Raw genomic sequence first — 24,595 nt, forward strand, 5'->3', positions numbered from 1 at the left:
TTGGTGCGTTGATGACGTATCTACCTCTTGTTTCTATATATAATATCATTGATTTAGATTCTAAATTTAGAATAGTGTTATACTGGTTATACAGAAGCTTCTGATTTCTATATGACCTTCTTGTTTAGTTGTGTGACCCTTTCACACCTAGGTAGTTAGTTAGGTGTGAAAGAGATAAAAAAACATAAAGGCGTCATTCAAGGTCATATTTTCTTGTTACAAGTTAATGTTCATACTGAAATCTCCAGTGTATTAGATTTAAGCTTCTTGGTGACGGAATTTAGTATGTTATTTTTCTTGTGGCAACTCCCAATTCCAGTTACTTTCTCTGTGCAGTGTAACTAGTTATTAATCTGTGGTGCACAGTGCACTGCTGACTGCAGCAGTTGACAGTTGACACACGAGTGACACACGATGCTGATGACAGATCTTGGCATTTTGTTGAATGAAGTGTGTGGTCTGTTTAAAAAAAACAGCAAATTGTTTTAAACACAAAACAGGATATACCTATTAATTGACCTATTCTTAACCTGGTTTTAATATTTGACAATAATACTTGTATTTCATGGATTTCCTTAAAACATTTAATTGAAATGGGTGATTCGGATTCCGGATACGGCTCTGCCGTTACTGTAGATTCTATAAAAGTTATTGCTGAAAGTGTGGGCATTGCAAATCTCGGTGATGATGCTGCAAAGGATTTAGCGGATGATGTTACATTTCGTCTCAAAGTAATCGTTCAAGATGCAATGAAGTTTATGCATCATTCCAAAAGACAAAAACTTTCAATTGCTGATATAGACCATACTTTAAAAATTAAAAATATTGAGGTAAATTTCTTTGTTATTAGACATGTTATATTTCAAATTTAATTGAAAAGGTATACTTTTGGAGATCTGACCTACCTATGTTAGTTATACAATTTGTAGTTGTCATTTGATGGTTTTCTAAAAATAATATTGTATGTTATTATGTAGTTTCTTTTAAAATGCACTTACTAAGCTAGAAGGTTTATAGACCTATATTATGATATGAGTGGTATAAAGGAGGGCTTTATGTGCCATAGAAGTAGAAAATTAAACAAATATATTTTGTGTTAGTTTTACTTTGTGTATTGACACTAAGCACTGTTAATGTTATAGTAAATATCTTTATTGAAATGGTTAAATTGGTCCAAATTTCTAGGTACTCATATACCAACTATTTTTCTATTTTCCAGCCACAATATGGATTTATACAACCAGATTCACTACCATTTAGATTTGCAACAGGAGGTGGAAGGGAACTTCATTTTATTGAAGAAAAGGAAATAGACTTATCTGAAATATTATCTGCTCCTCCACCTAAAATCCCTCTTGATGTTTCACTTAGAGCCCATTGGTTGAGTGTTGATGGGGTTCAACCAACTGTTCCTGAGAATCCACCTCCACTGTCTAAGGAAGCACAGAAGTTGGAGTCTGTAGACCCTATAACAAAATTAAGCAAACCTGCCAATAAAGATTCTGCAGGTACTGTAATAATCCATATTGGTATAGAGTAGGTTTAGAATGTACATAGATTAATTATTAGCACTCTGCAGAGGCATTTCGAAATGTTACTAATCATCCACAATTTAATTCAGTTTTCTGTTTAAGCTCAAAATAGATTAATGATCTTAATTTGATGTCTAATTGTGTGTGTGCATATAGTTACTAATGTGTCACTTTTGAAGATTGAATGCTGTGTTTGTAACCTACCAGCAACTTTTTTGACTTATTATTAACTAGTGGTCCGCCCCGGCTTCGCCTGTGGTACATATTTCGCAATAAAAGGTAGCCTATGTCCTTTCTCGGGTATCAAAACATCTCCATACCAAATTTCATGCAAATTGGTTCAGTAGTTTAGGCGTGATTGAGTAACAGACAGACAGACAGAGTTACTTTCGCATTTATAATATTAGTATGGATGCCCAATAGATAGATATACATAATATATCATTGCAATTCAATTTATGATCTTTGGAAATGTAGTTTTGTACATATTTTTGTGTTGTATCAAATACAACAATATTTTAACTGTTTTTATTTTTTAATAGGTAAACCTGTATGTGGTAAAGCTGCTAGATTGAAGGCTTCTGAATCAGTACATGTTAAACAGCTTGCAACTCATGAGTTGAGTGTGGAACAACAGTTGTACTATAAAGAGATAACTGAAGCTTGTGTTGGCAGTGATGAAGGGAGGCGTGCAGTAAGTTTATCAACCTCTGTACATATTTGTTTTGGTTATACTTTGTAGTTTAAGTATCACATTGTAAAGTGTCACATCAATTTTAGGAAGCTCTGCAATCTCTTGCTTGTGACCCTGGTCTTCATGAAATGTTACCAAGGATGTGCACCTTCATTTCTGAAGGTGTTAAAGTTAATGTTGTGCAAAACAACCTTGCTCTTCTCATATACTTGATGCGGATGGTTAAGGCATTACTGGACAATCAATCTCTTTATCTTGAGAAATATGTAAGTAGTTAGTTTATGTTTTAAAATTTTATTATTATAAGGGAGTAAACATTTTTGTTCCTATATAATGTTAAGTGACACATTTTTGAGTTGATTTATTAAAGGATTTTTCTGTATTATCCTAACTATATATTATTATGTTACCTAAAATTTTTATTTATTTCAGTTGCATGAATTAATACCATCAGTATCAACATGCATAGTTTCCCGGCAGCTATGTATGAGGCCGGAAGTAGATAATCATTGGGCATTAAGGGACTTTGCTGCCCGGCTCATGGCACAGATTTGTAAAACATTTAACACTTCCACAAACAATTTACAAACAAGAGTAACAAGGTAATTTAAATATATAATCTGTACATTATTGAGATACAATTTTGTTCTGTTTAAAAACTAAAATGTTCTAATTGAATAACATTAGAATCGTGAGAATTTCAATTTTAATATTATATATTTTTAAAGCAAAACATTTTATTGGTGATTGCATGATCAGACCATTAGAGCACTACAAATAAACTATTTTTATGTAATAATTTACTTTCAGGTTGTTCTCTAGGGCATTGCAATGTCCATCTCAAACAAATAGTGAGTCAGGTCCATCTATGGTAACCACTATGAAAGAATCTGAGAAAACCCCACTTGCATCTCTGTATGGTGCAGTACAGGGCTTAGCCGAATTGGGCCCTGAAGTTGTAAAGGTATATACAATACTAGCTTACCGCCCGCGGCTTCGCCCGCTTTGTCTAAAACCTAATAAATTATATACTAAAACCTTCCTCTTGAATCACTCTATCTATTAAAAAAAACTGCATCAAAACCCGTTGCGCAGTTTTAAAGATTTAAGCATACAAAGGGACATAGGGACAGAGAAAGCGACTTTGTTTTATACTATGTAGTGATTATATATACTGAACGTATTAGGATTTAAGTATTAGGACGAGATGTTATACAATGTATTTGAAAAACGATTGTAAAAATTGTTGGAGAAAAAACAACAAACATCAGCATAAAGTTTGTAATCCTTTAATGTGATCTTGAAAAACTTAAAAATATCAAAATGTTTTTTTGATGGAGGTCTGATGTGATGTGGGGGGTATTTATAATGAATTTAAAATGTTTGTTTCGTTAGTCGTTTTGCGAATAAATGGTATGTATGGTGTAGGTGTTCATCCTGCCGCGCGTGCGTTGGCTGGGCGAGCGCGTGGAGGGCGCGCTGAGCGGGATCGGCGGCGCGGACCGGCTCGCCGCCGGCAACCTCAAGCACCAGCTGCTCAAGGTGCTCGCGCCCGTCGTGCGCCAGCTGCGGCAGCCGCCCGACCTGCCCGATGACTACAAGTTAGTATATTATGTTTTGTTTCAGGAATGGGATGGCAATACTTGACATTTCCCCATTTTTGATAGAAGGTATATAAGCAGCCTATCTCCATACACTTTTTTCAGGCCACAGTATAAATAAAGTACTGTGATAAAGCAATATAGTCCCAGCTGCGTCTAGCTAACAATTACGTTTATAATATAATAAATAAAGTTTACATTGTACTAACCGTTCGATCATTAAGTAATGGATGGAGTACGCTGGCAAATGTTCTAACTAAACTTTCTGCTGATTTTGGTGCGGGAGGGTAACTCACACTATTGAAAAACAATCACACATTCACAAAAATAATTTGTGACATGAAAGTCGTAAAAATTTACGACCTTTTAAGCGACGAGTTTTTAAATTCAACTCTATCCCTAAGTTCATAAAGATTAAATTTGTATTTCATTCCAAGTTCTCTCGTGGGGAGTGCGGTTCAATATCGCGTTCTAAATTCAACTTTATAACTTAGGTCATAAAGATTAAATTTTTATTTCTTTAAAAGATAGTCTCGTAAGGAATGCGGTTCATTATCGCGTTTTAAATTCAACTTTATCTCTTAGTGCATAAAGATTAAATTTGTATATTTTCTTTCCACGATAGTTTCGTGGGGCCGCATCAATGATCGAGTAAACATGACTCGATTATTTGTCTTGATCATATCGCTAAACGATACATCGACGATTATTAGAAATTGCATTTAATTAGAAATGTACGTTAAAAAAAATAAAAAAATATACACAAATGAAAGGTTATTCCATCTTTTTTAATATTCGACATGTTTGAATTGCTTCTGCAAGACTTGACAGTGCAAAACGGCATAGCGGAGCACTAGCAGACGTCCTTTCGATGTTTTACGAATACGCAGAGTGTTTGTAATCGATTACGCAAGTAGTTTTTATGAAAGCATAAGATTTTTCGATTCGAATAATCTTATACCTCGGCAAAAGGGGAAACGCCTGCGAGTGTTTGCGTAAGGAAATAATTTTAAAGAAAAAAATAGGGCATTACTACGATAGTCAGACTGTTCGTTTTTGAGCCAGGCGTGACTACGGCTACCTAGGGCCCAGCCTGCAGCAGATGGTGGGCAAGCTGCGCGCGTCGCCGTCGGCGAGCGGCGGCGGCGGCGCGGTGGCCGTGGTGACGTGCACGCCGCCGCTCGTGCCCGCCGCGCCCGCGCCTGCGCCCTCCGCCTCGCACCAGGCCACCAAGACTGTTGGTACGTGCTATCCTACTTCCTACTAATATTATTCCATCAGGCCCTGGAATCACAGACACAATAGAAAATCTATTGTGTCGCGGCCGGATCTGGCCGTTCGGGGCTCAATGGGTTATAAATGCGAAAGTTTGTGAGGATGTGTATGTGTGTTTGTTACTCTTTCACGCAAATACTACTGAATCGATTACAATGAAATTTAGCACACATATTAACTTGGATTAACACATAGAATAGGTTTTATCCCGGAAATCCTAAGGGAACGGGAACTATGCGGGTTTTTCTTTGAAAATGCGGGCGAAGCCGCGGGTGAAAAGCAAGTAAAGTATAAAAGCTAAAGCCAAAAATTCATACCACATTTCTTAATGCTCAAGAGAATACCTATTATTGTATATGCTCTATTTAAATGTCTGCTTCACATACGCGTAGGCATTGTTTCCTTCGTACAATTATTGAGCGTGATTTTTGCTTAGATGTTAATTCATAATTTTAAGTAAAGGAAAATACTTGATACCAATAACGTGTATGCCGCTATTCAAAGTGCTTTGAAAGAAGTAGGTAAGAGTCAACCGCGACATAATATTCGCAAAGTACGTATTCAGAAACGTGCATGCTCCCTTACTGTGCATGACGCTCAGCAGTGAACCGGACTATATAATTATTATATAGTCCGGTTCACTGCTGAGCGTTTCAACAAACTTAAAGACTTTGTGACAACCGTCTTATAATTATTATAAGACGGTTGTAACAAAGTTTTTAAGTTTGTTGAAATGGTTTTTTATCGGCCTTATGCAGAGTTTCCTATTGTGCTATAGACAATAGCATCTTCTTTGTGTATGTGAATATTATTTAAATTTTATTCTTCCTCTAGATTCCTTGGCGACTCGTAATGTGATAAGTTCCAATACGCCGCAGTCGCCAGCGCCGTCCACGCCACCACCGCAGAAGTTTGTCATTGTTTCACAGCAAAAACCACAGCAGGTAAATAATTTAGTTTATTTAAAAAAATATATAATCTATCTGCAGGCTTCTGAAACAACTTTTCTAAAAATCGAAAAGTCTAAATGGTTAATGAATTTTATTATTTTTTTCAATACATATATTTGCATTTTGTTCCAAAACAGACACAACCCGCTAGCAGTGCGAGCCATATTGTGGTACATAGTTCGCAGCCGACAATTGTTCGTAGCCAAAACGTTCAGGTGAGCAAATTTATATGTATCTCAGATTTTGTAATTTGTAATGCACTGTGTGTAACAAAAGCTTTTGCCTATGTACGTGTCTGACCGTTTCGTCGGATATAGAATATCTTTTATTATTTTATGGTCATCTTTGATATAATAAAATTTATTTTATAAATCAAGCATAAATGGAATTTGAATGAATTTATCAATCAATTTTAATATATATTTTATTTGTAATATGATAAACATATTGTGAATGATGCATGCAGATTGCAGAGTGAACGCGGAGGATATGACGAAACGATCTTTCAATAGGTTATGAGAAGCGTAGAACAAGCATGATTTATACCGCCTATTAAATTCACCTACTATAAATTGAATGAACCGTTCTATGTGTGTCAAGTGAACGAACCACGAATGTCGCTTAGGAATGCCACACATTGAAGTGACCGCCGTTTGTTAATTAAGCTGCCGATAAGTTGGGATCGTCGAACACGTTAGGAAGTAATGTGATCGAAGTAGATGTAGAGGGTGCATGTCTTGTTTAGTCGGTGGTGGTGACGAGCGGGCCGGCCGGCAACCAGCAGCCGCAGAAGGTGGTGGTGGTGGGCATGCCGCCGCAGCAGCCCGCCGCCGCCGTGGGGGGCGTCAGCCAGGTATACACGCACACATGGAAACACAAGCGTGTATAATATACGCAAACATGCACATACACACACACATCATGGTACATAAACACAAGCATCTATAATATAAGGAAACATGCACGCACACATAAACGTAAACACGCACGTACGTCAGAGACATCAAATACAGGTTCGCAATTTTATACAAACACATGATAAATATTTTAATGTAAATTCCGAACAATTTAAACTGTACACTTTTATTTTAATTTTCTACATGCGTCAGTCGAACTAAGACAAAACAATGATCACACTAATCATACTACTACATAATATATACTTACAAAAGAATATATTATAATATAGGACAAGGAATAAACAATATTGTATTTTCTGAGTTAAAAGAAGAACTAAAAAAGTATACAATTAAATAAATAATTTTAGTATACGTTTAAATTGCAAGCCGTACAGACAATCTACAAATCGAATCGCATCGAAATTTGCAAAATTCAATGTCTTGTTTTCGTTTCAAATACTCTGTACCAAAAAAGACAAAGTTACAAAGATAGGAAGATAGGAAGTTACAAAGAAGAGATAGGAGCTCTATTTGTCTCTTTTCATTTAGTTGGATCTGTATCGCCGTTGCTAACGCGATCAAGATAATATTTTAGGGACGGGGTTCATCTATCAGTGATTTTGTCCGGTTAGGCGACCTAATTAAAAAAAAATATATCGAATACGACATGATTATCTAGGACTGTGATTGATGTTTGATGCAATACTTCGCAACCTGATCTGTAATAATAAAAATATATGATATTTATACGTTAGGTGATTTGCCTATTGCCCTATTTCATGCCGTAGTTGTGCGATGTGCTTAGATCATAGTATTGTAATGTATTTTTAAAAAGTTCGATATGGGGTTTTCCAACAGGGGCGCGCAATCCCCATGCGTTTCGTCAGTTGATTGTCGCGGGTTGCGGATTGATACAGGGGCGTGCAACACGCGTTTCATTTAAATAAAAAATGATTTTTCATGCGGCAGAATATTCGTTGGCCAATGAAATTACCACGAGAAATATAGGTGGAAAAAACATTCTAAAATATCCGTCTCACTTTTATTTTGAATAGTTCTCACGGGTATCAAAAATAGTTTTAGTTTAAACCTATAAATCGTGAATTAATTATTTTTATAAATAAATATTTTGGTTGTAATAATATATTTGGGGATATTGAATTCAAAAATGAAAAAGAAACCTTGAAGTTACATCACACATGGGCAGAACCATCAACCAAGCCCCTATATTATTGTCAAAATCGTCGATAAAGTAAAGGGGTGCATTCAATGAACTAACGTTTGTCGTCCCTTCCTAAATAATGAAATGTATGAGCGAAGACTACTAAACCCTAATTATTATATCCACCCTCTGATAGTGAATCTAGACTAAGACTTATAAATTGCCGCGAAACAAATATCATTGAGTAAAACTGTGCCCGCAACTTTGTTTGCATAGTAATTGCGGTTCTTACTTCGTACAAACACGCGGGTATTGATACCTTGCTTTTATTAATCGTTGTATTGAATTATAGTAACATATTAAGTGATTATTATTAAAATGGTAGTGATAATTACCATGTTGAATTACACAAAAAAATGCAAATGCTTCAGTTCCATAATCTTATTGTTAGTAAATATCGAATAAATTAACTTCTATGTATCCATCCTATTAAATGTAATGCGCAAGACAGTAACAGAATTTCAGTTTTCAGTAATACTCTACCAATCTTAATATATATAAATCTCGTGTCACAATGTTTGTCCTCAATGGACTCCTAAACCACTTAACCGATTGTATTAAAATTTGCACACCATGTGCAGTTCGATCCAACTTGAGAGATAGGATAGTTTAAACATGTAGGTACCACCGGCGAAGTCGGGGCGGACCGCTAGTTCCATATATATTTACAGATGTTACAATTTCCATGTATATAATCGTGTACATATTTTGGGCAGGCGCCAGTATCGGTGGTCGCGAAGCCGGTGTTCGCGCGCGCGTCGGGCGCCCCGCAGCCGCCGCCCGAACTCGACGACCTGTCGCACCTCGCCTGACAGCCGCGTGTGCTCACCATTATCAAACACCTCAAGAAGACCAAATGAAGATGCTATACGAATATCCTAAAGTGCTCCCGAAGATTCGAATTTGATACTGTGTTAGCTCTGTTTTGAAGAATTGGATATTGTGCTTACCCGAGGCTCTGCAGAACGTGATACGATTATGATGTAATTTATGAAAGTTCTGTTAGTCCAACCAGCGTTACATAATTTCAGAATACATTTTAACTATTTCTACGCGTTGTTGAAGCCTGTAGCGTTTCATGTCAACATGTCATCAATGGCTTATCCAAGAGAGCCGCTATCAAAGGATAACATGAAGTACTTTTGTCAGAGCGGACTGACTCGAAAGTTATTTAATTTCGTGATAACAATATATTTAAAATTCGAAAATGTATTCTACATTCAACTACTTTTATTATTTTATTTTATTCCACTACGTGCCTATGTAATTTTTTCCAGAATGAATACATATTTTTTTATACGTACCATACATATTCCGTAAGTTTTGAAAAAGATCATTTCTATTTAAATAATTTGTAATGATGAATGAACTTTAAAGTATCTAGTTAAATATTTCATTAGTTTTGTATCAATTATTATTAGAGTCCTTGGTACTTACAACACAGGAAATTATAAAGTTCTTTAGTAAATTGTATGAATCACTTGAAGTCGCGAGTATAAAGAAGTTTGGTTCCCCATCGATTTTAATTCGATTTTAGTATGGCTGCAGTGTTGGTTTCACCCCAAAATCTAATCCTTTTTAATTTTGAGAATGTATTCGCAACGATTGAATGAATTTGTAACAGCTATAAAGTTTATTTAGATTTATTTATTAAGAGATAATATTGGTTGTATTGTATTGATTGATTTGTTGTAGAGACAAGAAATATTATTAATATAGATATATATAGTTTTATAATTATGACACATGTTTTTTTATCCTTTAAAGCTATAAAAAATGGTCACTTAGTTCTATATTTTTGTGCAATAAATTTATTCTGCGTGATGGCAAAAAACTAAACCGTCAAAGTTTAAATTGTGGACGTTGGGAAAATCAACAATAAGGATCTGGTTCAGATAAGGTTTACATAAGCATACAGGCTGTTCAAATATCAGTGGCAATTGAATTATCAAAAATCCCTAATATAATTTCTATGTATTTGAAAAAATAAATGATTTATTATTTTCAGCAAATTCACTATATATCATTGTATATATGAAATCTTTCCTTATCTAATAATAATAATATAGAAATATTAGAAATGTGACTATGTGACCATGGATGGGTGTAAGTTTGTTCCTCTTTCACGGGAAAAATTCTTAATGGATGTTATTAATACTTGAAAGTGAAAACTGAAAAGTGATGTTGCTTATAATATACTAGAATAATAAATTTAGTGTAACATCTTTTCGTTACGCGTGACATTTTTTCGTTACGCGACATCTTTTTCTCATCCCTACCACGCGTGATTCGACGTATTTCTGTAGTTGCATAATTATAGTAAATTATTTTTTTGAAAAATAAGGTCATAAAGAAGTTTCACTTCTTACGTGTGTACACGCACACATTTTTTTTAAATAATGTATAAACAAACACCGAACGCTCACAGCAATGGCACGCCCCTAACGAGAACGTTCCAGAAGGAACCGAGCGACGTTGTGTGCGTGCGTTAAGCTTGCGTACTTACAGGAACGGGGGGCGTGGCCAAGCACTCCACGTACATACAAACGGCGCCTGTACCTTTGTTCGAAGATAAGTTAGTTAGTTACTTGTTCTCTTTATACTATGACTTAGGCATCAGGAACAATTACTTTCGCCCGCGAATTTGACCGCGGGTGTAACCTCGTGGCACAGCTGGTACTATACATATAAATAATAATATAAACCGTTATAAATAGCCTCAACACGGTCAATACTTCCTTGGTTATGCCGTTTTCTAAAATAAATTTGTTGAATTAATTATATTAGATTTGCAATTACATTGTTTAATAGACTATTACCAGAATTAGTATTTGTGTTAGTTTATAGTTACAAATCAATGATAATATTGTATTTCTTTATTAATAAATTATCGGGACATAAAGTGAATTTGTCTTAACCTTAGAAATTTTATAATTCCCAGATGTGCGTTTTTTTGTTTGGCGATATTAAGTATAATTTATATTAGACGAGACTTAAAGGGGTGACAGACGTACGAGTAAGTACGCGAACTTGTGGCTCGACGACCTTTTTCGCTCGTGTGTCACCCCAAGTACGCGTACTTAAAAACCGTCGAGTAAGTTCGTTGACGATCCAACATGTTTGAAATTTTACTCGTAGCCCGCCTTCGCTCGCACGTCTGTCACCGCCGCGAGCCGCGAGCCTAGCCTGTCTAGCTATAATAGGTGTTACTAAGTGCAAAAGTTCAATTAATTTCGTCTTCTTCTTTTAGTTTTATAAAAATAATTTAATATAATTAATATGAATGAATATAATATAATTGAATATTGGAGAAGGTATCTTTGAATCACGCCAAGGAAGTTTCACTCCTGACGCGTGGGCTCGGCGCACACGCTCTTTTTTTGTAAAGTACCCTCAAAATATAATAGTAAAAACGAAAATATATCCTTCAATTTTTGTACATTTATTTTGTTAGAATGCTATTTACTTAAAAATAAGTGCTGGTTATTAAATTAAAAATGTCTATATTTAATTCCTGAATAACATAAAATTCCCTCTGTTGATGACATAGAGACATTCGATATCGGTGACACGCGAGAAGCTACTGACCAAGCTCTTGCGTGTGTCACCGACGTCGAGCCGGGTAAGTACGCGAACTTTAAAACCGCGATTTTAAAGTTCGTACGTCTATCAGCCCTTTTACAGTGAATATTAAATTATTAAAAGACTAACTATGAGTTATTATAATCATTATTGAACATAATTTTCTAGCGACTGATATACCTATTATGGTTTCGACTGCATTATGTTTGACTTAACAAACTTATATACCTATGTATATAGTTGCTTGATTAGAAAGGTAGCGTTTTTTAGTTTTTATTTCGCATTAAAAAATCGTAGTTAATTTCAAACTTTCCAAATTTTAATAATTCATACCTCAAATTTACGTTTTCGTTTAATAGTTTGAATACATATTATTATTTATTATATAAGTAAAAAGGCGAAAATCTAAATACATATTATTTAAAAGTCAATGAGGGCAAAATCGCTCTACTACTCTTCTAGGTAGGTACTGATAAACCGCCCGAAATCCACACACTGTTAAAAAACGGTTTGCCGTATCTATAGAAAAGTAATTGTTGGTGTTGCGTTTTTTGTCGCGAACATGTGACAATCAGCGGTTTTAAAATCAGTCGCGAGCAAAATCCGCAAGTGGGGCCGTTGCAAATCACGCGGATAAAAATATTGGCAGTTTCGTCGTAGTGCGGTTTAGGCGTTTGACATCAGATATTATGTATTTAGGTTTTTATGTCAAATAGGAGAAAACAATCTAAAGAAAAAAAAAACAACTATTAATATTCTGTGTAACTTTTACCGACTTTTTTACTAATGTAATCATGTGTATACGAGGATGGAGTTTTGTAAAGCCAATGGGACACTAAAAACGGTGGTTAGTTTTTTTTGTTTGATTTTATCAAATTTACATTAGAGATTTCATTCTTATAATTTACTCTAATAATCCATGCAATAAAAAAGTGTTTGTGTAACAGATTTTCATTTTTCCTTTGAGTAGTTTCCTCCAGGTGATATATATAACAAAATTCCAACCTATATATTCCAAATTACCAATGTCTTGAAGATGTAAGAAATATACCCAAATGATTTCAAAAGGATTTCTTTAGAAGATAAATATAGATTATTGTAGATATTTTAATATGTAGTATTTTAAATGCCTTGCCTAATTAATGATATGGTCTTTTATATAATTATGAACTTTTGTAGAATCAGAGATAAAAATATATACATATTTCGATTCTGAAGTCAATACTTTTATTTATAAAATACGATATATTTATATTATAGATGAATAAGAAAATTATTTTGATATTAAATCAATACAAAATTAATCCTCAATTCAGTAAGGATAGAGGATTAATATTGTATAAATTTATATCTAAAAATACTTAAAAATGAATATCCTAATGTGTTAAAAAGCGTAAAACTCGAGGATGGCTAGACCAATTCTGTGGTGTTTGGTATATACCTCGTAAGTGCAAAAATGGCCATTTTTTGTTTTCTGGCCATCTATACTGATAAAAACGTCCTCTTTCGTTTGGTCTATGTCACATAAGCCTACTGATAGTATAAATACCTTAAATAGGTTGTATCAAAACCCCTTAAGTACAAAAAAAAATATTTTTATTTGATACAAATATATTAATATAACTTAACATAGACTTGTAAAACGAATACTCAATCAACGAACGGCCATTTACAACGTAAGAGCACTTAACATAATTAGACCAAACTTGAATTATTATTATCATCACTTAACTTATTTGTACCAAATAAAATAAAATTATTTGTGAACTTAACTGGTCTTCTCCTTTACTTAAAATAATATAACGTTATTTGGCACATAATTTAAATCTTCAGACATTAGGTCTGAACTCTGAAGCCTCAAGAAATCATCTATCAAGATTTCAAGAGATCATCTATCAAGAATTCATCTATCAAGAAACATGCATGTGATGGAAGATCTCTTAGACTTAGTGTGTTCAGAAACGTTTACCAATATTTAAATCGATTTAAAGATTGGTAAACGTTTAAAAAGCCAAGTAACGATACCTACATGCACAAGGTTTGATTCTTTGTCTCTTCAAATTCATTCTTTCGTGTCAGATTAGAATAGATTTAGAAAAATCGGAGCATAAGGCAACATTTCACTATGAAACTAAAAGATAAAAGCTGTTTGTTTACAGATTCCAAATTTAACTGCATCTGTAGCCTTTTATAAAAGAAACTTTGGACTTTTTATTTAAAAATCCGCAAAGTTACTACTAAACGAACATTCCATTATGTTATGTATGAAGGAATAGCTCAAAGAGGTGCGGATGAATTCGCATCATGCTTAAGGCATTTTATTACGGGTTGGCAGAAGTAGAGTAGCTTATTTTATATTCAGTGTTGTCCAGGTCAAAAACGGTATAATATCTTGCCTGTTAAGCAGATATTGAAAGATTCATTCAAAAAAGAAACAGCACCATCTCCGTTCCCCGAGATAAATGAAAATGACCAGCAATCGCCATGATGTAAAATTAATGAATGAATCTGACTTCTTTCCATTTTCGAAACTATTGACTGCCTACTCATTTTATCAAAAGAAATACTGCAACAGACAAAACTACATTTGGTTAGAACTGTACTTTCTGGTTGATGTATGAAAAGTCTAATGACGTAGATTTTAAATACTCTTTGAGTGAAAATGAAGAGTTTCTGTATTTCTGGTTTAAGAGCAGTCTCCGAAGTGGCTTTGCCATTGGCCTCTAATGAGCCTATCAATATCGATGCTCTGAAATTCAAAGATCTCTTAGATCTCCTGCCAATAAGTGATCCAATTTATGATGATTATTTCAAATCATTGTCTCATGGTCCGACTAGAAACAATCATATGACTTTCAGTGAGAGTGATGACGACTATGAATGAATGTTGTAGTGGTACGTTTTACAAACAAATTTTATTTGACTTGATCCAGCTCGTAACTATTTGCAGGGTAAGGGCATCTTCTCACAAGGAGAAGGCATGAGCAGTAATCACCACGCTTGCTCACTGCTGGTTGGTGATTTCAGACCAAAATCCCGGTTGCCATCACGATGTTTTCCTGTTATTAGAAATGATGATGTTTTCTTGTTATAGAAGATGTATCTCTGGTTATTAGAGAATCTACTTATGCATCCGAAAAAGACACATTGGTACATGTCGGTTGATGGGATCGATCCCGCAGCATCTAACACGGCAGGCAAGCGAACTACCGTGACTTCTGAACCACACACACACACATACACTACTTTTAGATTTTAACTTTGTAGAGAGAGTATCAGAGAATTGCATATTGCACGAAAATCACAATATTTCCTGGCTTTTTTATGAGTACTTATTTGTGGCAAATCACACTCCTATTCATTTTTGTTTTTATATATGGTTAAATCTATTTGTATGGAAGACGTTTCCCCATAATATTTGTTTTTTAATGTCTGTTTATGTTTCCGTCGAAGAAAAAATAATGAAAAATCCTTTCCATTAAGGTAAAAATAGGAATAAATACTAATAAGAGTACAAATAAATATGCTCTAATCCACTTAAGTACACACGTTTTAGACATTTTCACATCATTTTCACATTTTTTTCTTTTGGTACAAACATGTTAAGTAACAATTACTCTTGAACTAGAACATTTTTTTTATTTTTTTTGTAAGTATTCAAAACTTGAACAAAATAGACATTTAAATATCATAAATTTGTTTTACTCAAGAGTTTATTCCGATCTGTAGCAACAGGGTGGCAACCGTGAAAACTTTCAAACGCTCATACTCAAAAATCACCATTTTGCACTTAAGTGGTACGTACCAAATACCACAGAATTCGACTATTTAACAACAATTAAATTATTTTTGTGCAATATATTGATTGAACATTTACTTACTAAAAAGAATAACTCATATGAATTAAATTAATACGAAAGCCCACCGTTACTATGAAACAATTTATAAATTTTTATCTAAATGGAATCTTAAAAGTTAAAACGTTTAAAATAACACTTCTGGAACAACTCTAAAAAGCATGAAGTGGTTGATTACGATGTGTTATACTGTAGTGGCATGTGAACGGGTAAATAAGCACCGAATCCGCGCATAATAGACACAATCCTTCACAATGAACGAATGCCCACTCGACTGAATTGATAAGTGGGTTGTACCGCGCGTGGGGAGCACAGCCGCCCGCCCGCCCGTTTCTAGCATGCTCTCGCGTGGCTTTCAGACTCTTTTTTACTATCAGCTTTTAGCCTCGGAGAGTCAATTCTTTATTTTAGAAGTAAAAAGTTGTTAAGTTAATTGTAAAAGTATTACAATGATATTTATAGTATTCTCCACATTTAATAGGTAGGTACCTAATTATTAGTTGAATAAAAGTATTAAGGGAGCAATTAGGAAACAAAAAAAAATAAAAGATTTTGTATTTCAAACGTTTTTCCATGCCTCAAAACTTTTTTAAAACTCAAAAAATCTTTGTCTTGTTGTACTCAAAAAATTATTGTAATATAATATACTTATTTATATCTACAATTCTACAAATATAAGTATGTAGTTAATTAAATTAGTATACCTATCTAATGAATGAAAGCCAAGGTGCTCAACGTTGGCCGGTCTGTGCAGTATTGAACTCTATGCGAGGTCGGAGTGGTCCGGCGCGGCAGGCGGCGCGGCCGGCTGACCGCTGTCCGCTCGCTGGCGGCTAGTGGCGCGGTGTTCCCCGGCGCGGTGCACTCGCACACTCGCACGCTGCTCTCACTCCACTCTCGTCTCAGCTTCAAAGCAATTCGGAGCTAAAGATTTTCCCGCCAAATTTTTTCGCGCCCTTTCTCCACTCAAAACTTTTAATTTTTGTCTAAACAAGTGCACAAGGACTAAAGTATCGATTGACATAGTGATGCGTTGTTTCGTTGTGTTATTTATTTTATTTTTTGTTTTTTTACCGAGAGCGACAGAGGCGATTCGATGGTTGTGAGTATACGCATTTTTTTCATATTTTCTTACTCATATAAATATTTACAATACATTTTTTACTTTTAATCATAAAATATTTATTTTTAATGATAACTATTAACTATGTACTTAATCTCAGACCACTGGTCTGCTGTGACACCAAATTTTCTAAAATTATTTTATTTAAACTACATACATACTTAGTTGAAAGGTAAAATAAAGTATTTAGCTTATTTCAAATATTATTTTATTACTTATAAGTAGATATATAATTATTATGAATTGATATACAATATTACGTATCATCAATAATAATAATGTGTTACCGAAAACTACTCAAATGGTAATTTTAAGTTCTTGATGTTAGGTAAATTTAATATAATAGGTATGGGTACTACCCAATTGTTATTTATGTACGTATTAAATGATCCTATTTTATACGGATTATTATGCCAAGCACAAATAATACTTATTAAAACATTACCTACCTATTTATTTAATCAATTAATTAAGTAGTTCTTTTGAGCACTACTGACTACAGCATATTTTTTTGTATACAAATTTTATGTACTTAAGTAGGTATAAAAATTAATAATAAACTAAAATTTAATTTATGAATCTCACTCGTCTTCGATTACCTAGATAGATACCTAGATAGATAGATAGATCAAATTAATGGTTCTTATTTTATTAATTGTCGCCATTGTTGATTTGATATCACAATGAAACAAAGACAAGGGTTGAATACTATAATGAAGGGGTGATACTATGTATACCTAATCGAGAATCGAGATGAATATGGTATATGTACTCAATGTGCATTGTAGTCTAGAGCCTTAATTGAATAAATCAATGCAAAAAATCAAGTTCCAAATTGTCCATACCGCGCTAATTTCGATGTATAAATTACCCAATCATTATATTTGAATAACATTTTTTTTTGTTATAACTACTGCCAAAGGTACTTTTAAATAAAACCTGCCAAATGCGAGTCGCAATCGCGCACCGCGGGTTCTGAACAAACAAACCTATTTCTTAATATGTTGTAACTTTCATTTTAATTTTTCTTTTATCTAGATGGCGTTATGTGCTAAATTTTTAAGACTGTGTTCACGGGAACCCTGTAGGTTTAGATTCCCTTGCGAATGTCAAAATGTCATGAATGTCTTGTGAAAAGTTGCAGCATAAACGGCTCTATCTTATGATTGCAATGGCTAATAAGTTTAATTTTTTCTCAGCTTCAAGCGACCATAGACTTGCGCATTCATTATAAATTTCAGCTTGATAGGTACTTCCATGCGTTCCTGTGAAAAAGAGGTCTTGATTGACAGACATACAGACATATAGACTGGCAACTAAGTGATCCTATAAGGCCGTTTTTCCTTTTGAGGTTCAAAACCCTAAAAATGTACAAAACCATTTAAAACCAAGTAGGTAATAATAACAGAACGGGTACCTATTATCTGTTATGCTTACTTCTAAGGTGTTGATTTTCAATATGATACTTCATAAAATGTTAAGCATATAGGTAGTAATAATGTAAAATGTTGACCTCATTCACCTATATATTTAGTCGTCTTAACTGTTCGTTGTTAGAAACTTGAAAAATAGTCGTTTTATTTACAGGTATACATACTATTACTTCCTATTGTACAAACAAAGTCTATGCCTACTAACTGCGAATCGAGATTTTTAGCTACGGTTTATCGGTTTCATAACCTTACTCATGTATGAAATGAAAAATTCTACAAGCCTCAGTCCTGAACATAAAGTTGTACCATTTACTAGTTTGAAATATAACTAAGTACCTAACTACAGGGAAATTAAAAAAATAAAAAGAAAGAGTTTTTCTGCCTAGTAAATATCTATTTGGGTGAATTTCAACAAATGCCATTTTTCTTATCATATCGGTGAACTTTTTCATTTATATATATTTTTTATTTTTTTCATGTTTAATGTAATATTTAGGATACTAAATACTCCCTTATTGGTAACCATCAACGTATCTTTTAAGACTATGGAGAAAATTCAGTTTGAATTCTGGTTTCCACCGATGTGACAATCCGGCACCGATTATCTTTTCTGTACACCGATATGATAAATTTATTCACCGATGTGATATACATATACAGCGATATGATAATCTATCCACCTTTGAACATCAAAAAAGAAATAGTAGGCTTATACATTTTTGAAGGAGTGACTAAGAACTGAATACCTGAACTAAGGGTATTATTTTCTTAGAATAAAAAATAATGTTTTTTTTAATTATCATTGTGTTTATTTAAAAGAAGTATAAAAAACAAAAATTTCTTGTACGTTATTGTACAATACACATTTATTAATGTGGCGATCAAGCTAATTGTTTTGCCATGTGTAGGTACACTTAAAACATTGTGGCGTTCTAGGTTCAACAATACTAAGAATAGAAACTTTATATAAGAAAACTTTATATACCTAATTAATCAGCCTTTTAAGTTTAACCTTAATCATAACAACACTACAATAATCACAGCTTTAATTATCACTTAATTTAATATTTTTAAAATCTTTGTTCTCAGTGCGTAAGTATCATAGATTACATAGAGATCGCTTATATCTTACATCTAGCAAATAATCTTTACCCTTAAAAAAAAAACTTAAATTAAATCTGTCAGTATAATTTGGTTATTATGTTAATCAGCCTTTAAGTTCAACATAAATCACTACAGAACTTGAACCGTCTTCGTACTCCACTTTTATTAAATTGCACCATAATTAGACTTTTAAGTCATAGAAGACTATGTAGTATACCTATAGTTAATCACAGCACTTAATTACGTACTTTTATAATTATTATCTGTTACAACAATTAAACCTCTTTTTTTCAATTAAAACTAAAAACAATAAAAATAAAAATTTTAAAAACAAATCAGCCCAGATCAAAATAAGTCATCATCAGTGTCACTGCAACCAAATATATAATTAAATCTCTGTTTGATGTCAGGAGTTGGTTTACGTGGCTCATTTTTTTCTTTTTTAAAGTTAATTTTAGATTTTATTCTAAATATTTCCTCATCGGTGTCACTGTCTTCCACGGTAGGACTTGAAAATCTATTAGATGCTTTTACCGTATCCTCTTTATTTACGAATTGAGTTGATTCCTCTAAACCAACTAAAATGTTCGTGTCAATTTTCTCTAAAAATGAACAGGCAGGAGTACTTTGATCAAGATCTACATAGTTCAATAGCAAATTTTCAGACATTTTTGTCGAAGAGGATGATCTGGGTGCCGCATTTTCCGAGATTTTTAATGTATTTGATGGTGTAAAATACTTTGAATGTGATGGCTGTGGGAACAAAATTAATTTGTCAGTTAACTTTACTGGTCGCATTTTAGTGATATCTATTTTGGATTTAGTTCTGGATTTTTTATTACTCGAAGTAGAAAGTTGAGGTTTAGACTTAATTTCGTGTTCGGTTGACAAATTGTGGAAGTCTAGATGTTTGCCATGTGGACATTTAACAACATATTTCATACATTCATCTTCTATACAAGAAAGTCGACGTAAAACTATACGATTTTTAGCTTCTTTAGTCCAAATGACTTGTTTGACTTGCAATGTTCCACGAAATGTGTTCAAATTTGTAGGGAGAAGCCAGTCCTTTTCTTCAACTTCATATTCTTCTACAGTACTAATTTTCACGCCTTGGACAGCAGATTTTAAATAGTTTACAAAAGAGTCTATATTATTCATATCACCATCGTGTGCAACAAATCGATCCGCCGTTCGCTTCAGTAGCCCACCTACTCCATCTGGCGCACCTTTTCCATGACCACATTCACTATAGTTCCATATTATGTTAGTCAGAGAAGAGCAGTAAATACTGAGTTGGGACATAATATAAAAAATTTTCTTATTCCGATACTGGCCTGATGGAGAATCAGAAATAATAATAAGATTCTGAACAATTGGAGCTTCCTGTTTAATTTCTTCTAATATTGGAACAAGGTGAGCCCAAACGGCGGCAGCATCATGGCGCAGTGAAGAACTAATAGTGCAGAAACATTGAGTTGTTATATTCTCTTCCTTATTTTTATAGTAAATTACAGCAGTGTGTAATGTGAATTGTTGACGACTGCCACCAAAGTGCATAGATTGTATTTCGGACCCGTACTTGGAGCTATAGTTCTCACTAAAGTCAATGTGAACGACACAATCCTTTTCAGTCATGTTTTGTTTGTAGTGCTTAAAAGCTTGACTTTGATTTCGTATATTACTACAATGTGTTAAGAACGGTTTCAGATTGTTTTCAAATATTTTGATTAGTTGTAATGGTTTAACGGTTATTTTTACTTTTTCTACATTAACGGCTATTTTATCGACTCCATTTTTTTTGTAATTCTTTTTTATCTTCTTCCAATTCCAATAAATAACATCTTTGGAGTTATCAAATTCTTGATAATTTAAATGACGATTCTTACAGACAGGACATGTTCTTTGCAGGCATTCTACCTTAAAAATATCACAGCAAATACTACTTAGAATTTCAGTCGTGGTGTTTTCTTTTATGATACGATTTCTTTTTAAAGATGATATAACAAGATCCATGTTCTCATGTTTCTCACATAGGCATGTATTTCTCAAGTTTAATTTTGGCTGCGTGACCCAAAACGGCCTCATTCTTGTAAAAGTGACGTAACTGATTGGAGGGTAGCCCGAAGTCAAATACTTTTTGTGTAAATTTTTAATTGTGTCTTTCATCAGCCTTTTCTGTTTTTTTACTCCATTTTGTGTGACAGTATCCTTTTTACCTGGGCAAAGATTTGAATTTTCATCATCCTCAAAAAACTGAACAACAATCTTACGGATACGTTTTTGCAGGTCTATATTTTTTGGCTTCGTTGGGATTCGTCTCACTTCTAAATTACTCTGTTTTAATTTCTTAAATTCTTGATGTAGTCTCATGTATCTCTTTTTGTACATTAGTTTCTCTTTATTAGCCTTTGCCAATTGTTTTCTTAAATCGTGTATTTGCTGAGTTTTAACGTTTTGATATTTACGAAATTTCATTTTAATGTCTTGTTTGAATTTAACAGTATTAAAGGATGTGTCTAAGTTAGGACTATTTGGGCGTAATGTTGATTCTTCTGAATTTATAGAACTAATACTTGGCGTTCGTAAAGGAGATGCTATTGATAAATCTAGGGGACTGCTTGTACGTAAATAGTGGGAACTACTCGCTACTATGGCATCAATACGCAAATTAGGACTATTACATCGAACATTCTGTCGCAATAGCCGTGGGCTATGAGGTCCTATTAGTTCTTGAGAAATACCGGGCTCATTATCTTGATTTTTCGGTAGCGATTCTGCGTCATTGGTCTCTGAAACACTTGTTGGGTTGTTGCGGGCACCATTTGCCTTATTTTTTTTCCGCTGATAATATGCACGGGCACTGATTCGGTTTTTCTTTTGTGCATTGCGACGTGCATGTGCAGTCATTTGGCTTCGGGTTAGGATAAGTCCAGCTGCCTTTCTTTTAGCTAAGCGTTCTCTGTCTTTTCTTAAATGCTGCTCGTTTAACACAGGATCACTTTTGATTTTAGCTTTTCTTATTCTTTCCATCAACCTCTTTCTCTCTTTTTTCTCCTCCTCGTTTAGTTTTGATTTCAGCATTCTTAAACAAAATTAATCTTAAACAAAATTACTCGAACGAATTGTGTGCGGCACGAGCTGCACACAAGTTAATATTTATGAAAGTTAAAAAATATAATATGTGTATATGTATGTATATAATGTATGGTTGTAGGTATGCTCCATTGTTTTTTTGTTTACTTTAATGAAATGACACTATGTCTACCAATATGATAAAATTACACCGAGGTGATAATATGATCTACCGATGTGATAAAACAATCCACCGATGTGACAAAACTATGCGTCGATCATGAATCAAAACACCGATATGATATTTAAGACACCGATTGATTTTTCTTATCACATCGGTGTAAATTATCACATCGGTGGTAAAAAAGACCACCGATTACAGCGATATGAGAACAGCGACGTGAGAAATTATCGACTTTTTTGAAAATTATGAAAAATGTATAATATTTAGGCTAAATTCAAGTACCTATAATGATGCTAATTTACTTACTATGTCTGTTAGAACCAAACAATCGTAATAAAACTTCACATTACACTAGAAAAATGCAACCACCGATAATATAAAATAATTGCTTGGAAGTAACTGAAATGTCGTACTTACGTAATTGGCGGGAATATGCAGCGATTTGACACACGTCCGTCCTGACTGCGCACTAGCACACACTAACGAGGGAAATAAAATTGGGGTGGGGACACTGTCGGACTCATCGATGCAAAGTTAGGTTTAAATTACTTTTGTGCAGCGATATGACAAAATTTTGCGAGACAAGTACATTTATGCCTCTCAGTAATAAATATTATGAATTACGTAATAAAATATGCTACATATTAATAATAAAACTAATATTCTATGAAATAGAATAAGTTCTATTCTTAAGTTACTTATTTTTATAACGATATAAGCGTTTTTGCTTGTAAAAAAAGTAGAGGGACAGCACCGATGTGACAAAAATAGAGGTTTATGTATTTATTTCTACCTTTGTAAATAGACTTAGACAAATAATATTTTATGCCACAACCCAATAAATACCTAATGAATACAAAAAAAAATAGTACAGAACAATATTCCTTTTTTCAAATACTAATTTCAATGAAGACAAAAAAAAAAGTCGTTTGGGAAATTCACCCATTTATAAAACAAATAATAATTATAAATTTTGTGCGTGCACTATATAAAAATAATTCTAAATGAAATCCCTGCAGAAGTTTATGAATGACATACATGAGATTAGTGGAACAGGTTCAAAACAAGCTTTAGAATAGCGTAGCTTCTATATTGTATATAGCTTTTAGAAACTATACCTTTAAAATAAATAACACTTCCTTAAATTGAATTATCTCTCTGTAACACACACATAGAACAAATGGCAAAGGAATTGATTTACAGGGTATAATTTTCTTCATAAGTTCAATTGTAGTGTGTAGGAGGTAAGGTAACCCGACGCCCCTGCGTCCATCGCGCCCTAATTGAACATTGCACTAATGAGCAGCGTTGTTCCGTTGCAGCCCACAATTATTCGCCCCCGAGATTAAACCCGGAAATATCTCTGGAAATCCGAGCTTTGACGCCAATACAATTGGACTATCGATTCCAATTATTTTGCACAAACATTAATTACGACTGTTAGGATTATAAGGGACTCGTAACTCCAATTGATTTATTTTTTTAAAAAATACTTTTTCTGTTACATAATTAACCATAACTAACTATAGTTAATCCCTTTTGTGTTAAAGCGAATTGAACAGATTATTGTGTAGACTCGCATGAGAAGTTATTTACGGTATGAACTTTTGACAATCATGTTCGGTATCAGCTAAGGCTTTTAATTCTGACCTATTTATCCGAACTGATGTTTAGAAATACTAATTAATATGAAGGCAACTAATATTTTTAATGATAGCATTCTTTAGACTTCAGTCCTAAATACGTATATCTATCAATCATCGAATATTAGTGTAATTAGATCCATTATAGGTACATAGGTAATTATTACTTTTATAACTAACCATTATAATTATTACTTACTTCTTCTCATTTATGGCTATCAAAATGAACTTTCACCTAAATGTAAACAAGACATAATATATTTGTAACATTTTTACGACATATGCATTCCTTCACGCAGACCGAAAACTATTTCAAAATAAATATATTATTATTAGACTTGCCATCTAAAACTGTAAATCTTATTATGTTTTTTTTTTAATAACATAGAAATAGAATAATGTATGTTACTAATTTTCTCTG

General features: G+C 33.6%; 1 protein-coding gene and 1 pseudogene across 2 annotated transcripts; one reads left to right on the forward strand and one right to left on the reverse strand.

Moving 5' to 3' along the window:
* The first annotated feature begins 432 nt into the window (after positions 1–432).
* On the forward strand, positions 433–11,166 carry LOC149909684 (transcription initiation factor TFIID subunit 6-like). 2 transcript variants are annotated; one of them, XM_090119767.1, is made up of 12 exons: positions 433–830; positions 1,220–1,508; positions 2,075–2,226; positions 2,313–2,492; positions 2,659–2,828; positions 3,037–3,190; positions 3,655–3,827; positions 4,893–5,068; positions 5,937–6,046; positions 6,190–6,267; positions 6,798–6,905; positions 8,890–11,166. In XM_090119767.1, exons 1-12 carry the CDS (start codon positions 594–596, stop codon positions 8,983–8,985), a joined length of 1,923 nt encoding a protein of 640 aa, XP_089975893.1. In that variant the 5' UTR covers positions 433–593; the 3' UTR covers positions 8,986–11,166. The 2 variants fall into 2 exon arrangements, with proteins under 2 accessions (XP_089975893.1, XP_089975895.1); XM_090119769.1 differs by lacking the exon at positions 6,798–6,905.
* An 8,786-nt stretch (positions 11,167–19,952) lies between these two features.
* On the reverse strand, positions 19,953–22,977 carry LOC149909685 (uncharacterized; annotated as a pseudogene).
* Between the last annotated feature and the right edge of the window lie 1,618 nt (positions 22,978–24,595).

Source organism: Colias eurytheme, chromosome 3, assembly GCF_061535395.1.
Source record: "Colias eurytheme isolate Ceu_HAF_F1 chromosome 3, ilColEury1 Martin Lab GWU primary, whole genome shotgun sequence".
In the NCBI taxonomy this organism is placed as follows: domain Eukaryota; kingdom Metazoa; phylum Arthropoda; class Insecta; order Lepidoptera; family Pieridae; genus Colias; species Colias eurytheme.

Excerpts from the sequence above, each read along its gene's own strand:
- LOC149909684 (XM_090119767.1), top strand. The coding sequence starts at position 594 with ATGGGTGATTCGGATTCCGGATACGGCTCTGCCGTTACTGTAGATTCT. Across the intron at positions 3,828-4,892 it reads GACCTGCCCGATGACTACAA|GCGTGACTACGGCTACCTAG; the intron begins GTTAGTATATTA and ends TTTTTGAGCCAG. Across the intron at positions 6,047-6,189 it reads CACAGCAAAAACCACAGCAG|ACACAACCCGCTAGCAGTGC; the intron begins GTAAATAATTTA and ends GTTCCAAAACAG.